The sequence below is a fragment of the Camelina sativa genome, chromosome 2 (genome assembly GCF_030686135.1).
Source record: "Camelina sativa cultivar CO46 ecotype springtype chromosome 2, ASM3068613v1".
In the NCBI taxonomy this organism is placed as follows: Eukaryota; Viridiplantae; Streptophyta; class Magnoliopsida; order Brassicales; family Brassicaceae; genus Camelina; species Camelina sativa.
In genome coordinates this window covers 19,049,552-19,058,300 of record NC_141881.1, presented here as the reverse complement: position 1 = coordinate 19,058,300, position 8,749 = coordinate 19,049,552, and the positions used below count along the sequence as shown (strand labels likewise).

The following is an 8,749-nucleotide window of genomic DNA, read 5'->3' as shown; positions in this document are numbered from 1 at the left end:
TAGTGAGTTATGGTTGAGATAGTAACGTTAAGGCTGAGTTATAGTTCGAAACAGCGCTATCAGAGACTTGTAAAACCGTAATTGATTGAAGGCGTAATACGCGAAGCGTCGCTTATGAAGCCGAAGGGGTACTTTTTGTAAACCAAAGCGACGTTTTGCGTATTATAAATACTTTTTGCTATCGGACTTACTCATCAAACATTTGTCTCACGAAAACTCCTAAATCATCTCTCAGATTCGAAAAATCTATTTACATTCTTCCTTCAATCCGTCAGAAATGGCCCGTTGTTCTCCTTCAAGCCTTATAAGGACTGATCTGAGATGTCTGAACAGGGATCTTTCGCCAAACATCACAGCAGGTAAACACATACATCTTCAGAGTAGATTTGTTTTACTGTTAAGGATAAAAGAGATTGAGTGTTTGCCTTTTTTTTAGTAACTGTTGATGACGACATTTTCCGTTGGGAGGCTACTCTAATCGGACCAGTAAATACTCCTTATGAAGGGGGAGTGTTTAAACTTAGGCTTACTTTTCCACCTGATTACCCAAGTAGTCCCCCCAAGGTATCTATTTTTGATTATACTCCTTTTTATTTTAGCAAGCATGATTATTAGTACTCCTTTTTTGCAGCAACTCAATAGTTTTTTAAATAAAATTTCTTGATTATGCATGTTGTTTTCATTACAAGAATTTGCCACCCAAATGTAGCAGATAGGGGAGGCATTCACCTAAAACGTTTAAGGCGCGACTGGTGGACTCCCATGTCCATTGTTAAGGTTTCCAAGGAATTAGTGGAGAAGTTAATTGAACCAGAGGTCAATGATGAGGAACAGACCATTGAATACCTTGCTAACCTCTACAAATCTGATAGGAGAAGGTTTGACGCCATGGCTAGAGAGATGACTAATCAATATGCTGGGAGTGGAAACTGAATATGAACTTAAATAGTTCAAATCTATTTTTAAGAACTCTTGAATAATTTATCTTATATTTGTTCTTTTTAATTAAATATTTCAGTCTCTGCTGTTGTAAACTCCTTTTTTAATTAAATATTTCAGTAACGTAATGGCTGAGTTATCACAACAAACAATCTGAAAGCAAATGACTGAGTTATACTAATGTATGGCTGAGCTATGGTATTTAAGGGAAAACGAAAGGTCTCGTCGATTAATATAACGGCTGAGTTTTAGTGATTTATAAATCCGCAATGGCTGAGATATCGTAATACAGCTAAAATGGTGTTGTCTAACTGGTGTTAGTTGCCTTGATACCGTAATACCGCCAAATCATATAACTATTTTTTCCCGCCAAAATATGATTTTATGGCTGAGTTATTGTATTTTCGGGAAAACGAAAGGTCATGTGACGGCTGATTTATTATATTTACGAGAAAACGAAAGGTCTCGTCGATTCATGTGACAGCTGAGTTATGGTTGAGATAGTAACATTATGGCTGAGTAAAGTGATATATATGACTTGATGACTGAGTTATAATATTTACGGTAGAACGAATGGTCATGTGACGTCTGAGTAATGGCTGAGTTATCACAAGAAACAATTTTAAAGTAAATGAGTGATATATATGACTTGACGGGTAAATGAATGATATATTATAACGGCTGAGTTATCAAAAGAGTTATATTATTTACGGGAAAACGAAAGGTCAAGTTACGACTGAGTTATAGTGAGTTATGGCTGAGTTATCAAAAGAGTAATGGCTGATATTTTCACTTGACAGCTGAGTTATGGCTGAGTTATCACTAGAAACAATCTGATATATATTGATTTATAAATCCGTAATGGCTGAGATATCGTACCAATTATAAATCCGTAATGTAGGATTTTTATAGACTTATAGTGATTTTTACACGTTCTATTATTTGGTTAACTTATGGTTTCCCGCCTATTATTTGGTTAACTTATGGTTTCCCGGCAGTGGAATCAATAGGGGTTGCGTTCCAAGTTTTAGTATAAATAGGGAAAGGGTTGGAAATGTTAAGAGCATTCCAAACTAGAACGAAACTAGCAAAGATGCCAGTGACTACTCGATCTGCATGGTTGAAACGGGCCCGAGAACTGACAGCCGCTAGAACTAGCGGTTTCGGTCCAAATGCGTCGGATAATGCCCCCCCTCAAGAGTCTCCGTCTCAATCCCGTTACTTTAATCCTTTGCAAAGGGAACTCCGGATGTACCGAGCTCGCCGCAAGAGACTTGGCGCTTATATTAAAGCATTTCGTCTTAAATTCGAGCAAGTCTTTCGTCTCTGCCGATTGGAAGGGACTATCCGAGTCCTGGATGAGCTCATCGCCGAAGGTTTTTTTCTGACGAAGTGGCGCATGACTCGTCTACTTGCTGAGCATGCCTCTTGCGTAGAACAGGTCTCCCGTATGGTGGTGCCCAACTTACCCGAAGGTGATTACGAACCTTTGGGAAATTCTGACTTCCCGCACAACACGGAAGTCTTGGCCTACCGAGCTTGCCTGGAGAGGCTGAGGCGGTACATCAACCACTTGGAGTCAACGGACTATTTCTTCCGCGAAAGCCATGACGTAGAAGGTCCATGTGCCTTCTTGGAGGAGATGGTGTCCAAGGGCTCCGAAGTGCCGATGGAAAGGCTTGAATCCTTAAGGCGGGATTGTCAGATCTGGCGATCTGAACTGAGCAAGCTGGTGGTGGAAGAACCGTTGGAGTCCGATCTATACGGTCCGCTCCCATCCTGAGTGTTTGACTTTTTTTTAGTAACTGTTGATGACGACATTTTCCGTTGGGAGGCCACCCTAATCGGACCGGTGAACACTCCTTATGAAGGGGGAGTGTTTAAAATATTTCAGTCTTGTAAACTCTATTTTAAAAATATTTTATTCAGAGTCTACTGTTTTAATATTAGAAACAACTTGTAAAGCTTTTAGAAAAGCAAATAAAATTGATATATATCATTATAAACAATTTGTAAAACCTTTTAAAACTTTCTAAAAACCAGATATACTCTTGTAAATGAATGATATATATAACTTGACGGCTGAGTTATAATATTTACGGGAAAACGAAAGGTCATGTGACGGCTGAGTTATAGTAAGTTATGGATGAGTTATAGTAAATATATGGCTGAGTTAGTAAAAAAGATTGATAAAACACCACTAACAACAACATTAGTTTGCTTGGAATCCATAACCATTAACAACAACATTATGGAAACATAATCCCATCATACACTATCTCATCCTGCTATCTTAAATAGACCAAACATGATTATATAACCAAAAACTATCACAACTATCATAACCTTCATCCTTGCTTTCAATTCTGATTTTGCATCTTCAACCCTCTCAAATAGCTCCTTCCCAAGCTCCATTTGTAGTTTTTCAGTTTGAACAGAGAAAGACTCTACCTCATCCAACAGTGCCTCATCGACCCACTTGAAGACGTGTTCATCATTCATAAGCTATCAAGGTGATGGAGACAACAATTGGAACAAGAACAGATTCAATATAAACCAACAAAAACAGATTCAACATAACCAAGAACAGACTCTACCTTCTTCGCAGCTGCATACCCACAACGGAAGTATCGTCGACAAGGATTTGACTCCGATTTCGAATTTTTTGCCACGATTGCTTCTCGACACCAACATCTCTTAGGTACGCCAACAAATGTACCTCGTCCTCTCTCTCGGACATTTGATGCACAACTCGAATCTCCAGATACATTGCTCATGATTTACGAGAATTTGATTTTTTAGGGTTTAAGCATTCGACATTTGGGGATTTTCGTTTTTAAGAAGAAGAACATCACTCGACAATTAAATATTAATATTATTAGGTTAACTTATGGTTTCCCGCCAACAACTGGATTTTAAAATTATTAGGTTAACTTATGGTTTCCCGCCAAAATATCGCTTTACGGCTGAGTTATAACCATTATTGGAAAACGAAAAGTCACGTAACGGCTGAGTTATAGTGACTTATGGCTGAGTTATCACAAGAAAAAATTTGAAAGTAAATGAATGATATATATGATTTGACGGCTGAGATATCATATTTACGGGAATTCGAAATGTCGCACCGATTCATGTTACGGCTGAGTTAGAGTGAGTATGGCTGAGTTACCTCAAGAAACTTTATGAAAATAAATGGCTGATATATATGACTTTGCGGCTGAGTTACAATATTTATGGGAAAACGAAAACTCTCAACGATTCATGTGACGGCTGATTTATAAATCTTTAGTGGCTGATTTATCATAATACCGGCTGAGTTATATTAATATGAAACATTACAAAAAGAAATAAAAATCAAACAAGTTCAGGGTTCATAAAGAAGAAGAGACGACATTACAATGGAATTAACTTCTAAAAACCGATTAAGAGGAGGAGGAACCATGAGCTTTTAGTTAATCCCAATCAACAGGAGGAGGAACCACACACAGGTCGGCATCGGCCTCCGCAATCTCTCTCATCTCCTCTAACTTCTTGTGCTCTGTCGCTAAGTCGACAAGTTCTCCAGCCAAGATTTGATTCAGTTGGTTTAGTTGAGCGTCGATTAGTTCCACTTGATGCACGAGGACGGTCTTCTCTTCCTTCTTTTTCATATGCTCATCCATCATACGCAGAATTTCTGCGTAGCGACACTTTGACTCCGCCTCGACCGCGGCCCTTGTCTGAGAAAAGGCTTCGGACACACCCATTAGTGATTCCTCTTCCCACTCGTAAGCTTCTGGGACTCTTGCTGGCGATAATGCTTCGTCTGCCTTGCGTTTTTGACGTCTACTGGAACCCTCTCCGTCCATAGCTCGGCTATCAAAATAAAAACAACCGTCACCAACTGATAGGTGCAATGATTGGAAAATATGCAATAGATTGAGAGGGGATGGAGAGGAGACTTACATATGCAATGATCGAAGGATATATTGATATTGGTTGTAGAGGAGATTTGTAGGTGCAATATATTGTGAGCGGAGAAGAAGGAAACGATACAATGAGTAAGAAACCGAAACGATACAATGAGTAAGAAACCGAAACGATACAATGAATTAAGAGAATTTAAAGGAAAAACAATAGGTTAACTTTTGGAAAAACGAAAGGTCACGTCGACTATTAGGTTAACTTATGGTTTCCCGCCAAAATATTGCTTTACAGCTGAGTTATATTTTTACGGATTCATGTTATGGCTGAGTTATAGTTATCAAAAGACAGGTCGCGTCTATTATTAGGTTAACTTACGGTTTCCCGCCAAAATATCGCTTAACGGCTGAGTTATAGTTTTTTACGGGAAAACGAAAGGTCTTGTATATTCATGTGATGGCTGAGTTATAGTAAGTGATGGCTGAAATATATATATATATATATATATATATATATAACTTGACGGCTGAGTTATCACTAGGATTATTAGTCTATTACATGAATAGCTTATGGTTTCCCACCAAAATACGATACAATGAATTAAGAGAATATAAAGGAAAAACAATAGAAAAACGAAAGGTCACGTCGATTATTAGGTTAACTTATGGTTTCCCGCTAAAATATTAGTTAACGGCTGAGTTATAGTTTTATGGATTCATGTGATGGCTGAGTTATAGATATCAAAAGAAAGGTCGCGTCTATTATTAGGTTAACTTACGGTTTCCCGCCAAAATTTTGCTTAACGGCTGAGTTATAGTTTTACGGGAAAACGAAAGGTCTCGTATATTCATGTAATGGCTGAGTTATAGTAAGTGATGGCTGAAATATATATATGACTTGACGGCTGAGTTATCACTAGGATTATTAGTCTATTACATGAATAACTTATGGTTTCCCGCCAAAATATGCTTAACCCTAAAATCATTAGTCTATTTATTACTTCTCAACTACAAATAGAACCAAGTGCCTGAGTTATAATATTCCCGTTTTTAGTCTATTACCTCTCAACTACAAACTAGAATAAAATTATTTTTTTCAACACTATGTCCGCGCTAGCACCCAAGATGCCGGATCTCCCCGACGACGTTTTCATCAAAATCGTTTCCCTTGTTGCAGAAAATGCTGCAGAATATGGTGGATGGACCGCACTTGGTTCTATTTTAAGGGCTGGTCGTAGGGGGAAAAATGCAGTATATAGTGATGAAGTTATAAAGACAACTGCTATCTATTGCCTTTGTATTGATCCCTCATCAGAAATCAACACATCCAACGCCCCTGATGGTGGCCTCCAAAATGAAGGGCGGCACAGGCCTTTCTTCGTCAAATGCTTTGACGCCGGCAACCCCATTGCCATTTACTTCGAAGGGCTAAGGGTTGTGGCTGAGGATAGAGATATCCAGCGTGGGATTGATATTCTCAGTCGTATTATACCGGCCGATTGTCATGCCACCTTAGCATGTGGGGTACTAAGTATTTGTCAAGGGAATGAGGATATGGCCATCCATTATCTCCAGCTGTTTGATGCAAATCATTATCCTCTGATGTCTTCGGATACCATTGTAAGCGGTAATTATTTTCTGGATGATTTATCTCGTTTTGATACGGCTCGGAAAAAGTCATACTCAGCCTCCCATCGCTATCCTGACAGCCCGCCACTCCCTTCACCCACTTGTGCTGTGATGTGTTCCCGTTCTCTCTGCTTCGGAGACTTTGAAATCAAGTGCAAAAACTGTTACCTTTGGTGGTTGTCCCTCAAAGTCTCTAAGATCCTTTAGGGTTTCTAGCAGTGATTTCCAGTTTTACCTTATCAATTTGTGACTCTAATTTCTGTTTATTTTAAAATAATTGTTTTCCATTTATTCGTATAGTTTCCCATCTTTTTCATGTATTAAACGTCCCTTTTTTCTTCGGCTAATTCTATGTATCCACCTTTCATGCTTCCACATTTTAGTATCTACTCTCATGTATTGGCTGAGTTATAGTTTTACGGGAACATGAAAGGTCACGTCGATTCATGTGACGGCTGAGTTATAGTAAATAACGGATGAGTTATCAAAATGAACAATATATATGGCTGAGTTATCAAAAGAAAGGTCGATTCTATTATTAGGTTAACTTGCAAAAATATTGCTTAACGGCCGAGTTATAGTGAGTTATGACTGAGTTATAGGAACAATCTATATAGCTGAGTTACAGGTCATGTGACGGCTGAGTTATAGAGAATGATGACTGAGTTATCATTATAAACAATTTGAAGAAATGACCTTCGTTTCTAATGATAACTCAGCCATAATTCTCATCGATTCATGTATTGACTGAGTTCTAGTTAGTAATGGCTGAATTATCAGTAGGAATAATCTGAAAAGGTCTCGTCGATGCGTCTTTTACAGGAATAACTTATGGTTTCCCGCCAAAATATTGCTTACCAATAAATTAGGTTAACTTGCAATAATTTTATTGTTTAGTTTTCCGCCAAAATATTGCTTTACGGCTGAGTTATAGTTTTACGGGAAAGCGAAAGGTCACGTCGATTCATGTTATGGCTGTTTTACATGAATAATTTATGGTTTCCCGCCAAAATATGCTTAACCCTAAAATCATTAGTCTATTTATTACCTCTCAACTACAAATAGAACCAAGTGTCTGAGTTATAATATTCCCGTTTTTAGTCTATTACCTCTCAACTACAAACTAGAATAAAATTATTTTTTTCAACACTATGTCCGCGCTAGCACCCAAGATGCCGGATCTCCCCGACGATGTTTTCATCAAAATCGTTTCCCTTGTTGCAGAAAATGCTGCAGAATATGGTGGATGGACCGCACTTGGTTCTATTTTAAGGGCTGGTTATAGGGGGAAAAATGCAGTATACAGTGATGAAGTTCTAAAGACAGCTGCTATATATTGGCTTTGTACTGATCTATCAGAAATCAACACATCCAATGCCCCTGATGGTAGCCTCCAAAATGAAGGACAGCACAGGCTTTTCTTCGTCAAATGCTTTGAGGCCGGCAACCCCATTGCCATTTACTTCGAAGGGCTAAGGGTTGTGGCTGAGGATAGAGATATCCAGCGTGGGATTGATATTCTCAGTCGTATTGTATCGGCCAATGGTTATGCCACCTTAGCATGTGGGGTACTAAGTATTTGTCAAGGGAATGAGGATATGGCCGTCCATTACCTCCAGCTGTTTGATGCAAATCATTATCCTCTGAAGTCTTCGGATGCCATTGTAACCGGTAATTATTTTCTGGATGATTTATCTCGTTATAGGACGGCCCGGAAAAACTCATACTCAGCCTCCCATCGCTATCCTGACAGCCCGCCACTCCCTTCACCCACTTGTGCTGTGATGTGTTGTTTGAATTATGGTTTCCATTCTCTCCGCTACGGAGACTATGAAATCATGTGCGAAAACTGTTACCTTCTGTGGTTGTCCCTCAAAGTCTCGGAGATCCTTTAGGGTTTCCAGCAGTGATTTTTAGTTTTACCTTATCAATTCGTGACTCTAATTTCTGTTTATTTTAAAATAATTGTTTTCCATTTAGTCGTATAGTTTCCCATCTTTTTCATGTATTAAACGTCCCTTTTTTTCTTCGGCTAATTCTATGTATCCACCTTTCATGCTTCCACATTTTAGTATCTACTCTCATGTATTGACTGAGTTATAGTTTTACGGGAACACGAAAGGTCACGTCGATTCATGTGACGGCTGAGTTATAGTGAATAACGGATGAAATATCAAAATGAACAATCTATATGGCTGAGTTATCAAAAGAAAGGTTGCGTCTATTATTAGGTTAACTTGCCAAAATATTGCTTAACGGCTGAGTTATAGCTTTACGGG

The 8,749-nt window shown here is 38.6% G+C and overlaps 1 protein-coding gene and 1 pseudogene across 1 annotated transcript; one reads left to right on the top strand and one right to left on the bottom strand.

The window, feature by feature from the left end:
* The first annotated feature begins 277 nt into the window (after window positions 1-277).
* LOC147948854 (uncharacterized) lies at window positions 278-933 on the top strand (annotated as a pseudogene).
* Window positions 934-3,219: 2,286 nt separating this feature from the next.
* LOC147948853 (uncharacterized protein At4g04775-like) lies at window positions 3,220-3,716 on the bottom strand. Its single transcript, XM_087468890.1, has 2 exons — window positions 3,537-3,716; window positions 3,220-3,444 (listed from the first exon to the last, which is right to left on the bottom strand). The coding sequence occupies exons 1-2, from the start codon at window positions 3,714-3,716 to the stop codon at window positions 3,220-3,222; spliced, it is 405 nt and encodes a 134-aa protein (XP_087325016.1).
* Between the last annotated feature and the right edge of the window lie 5,033 nt (window positions 3,717-8,749).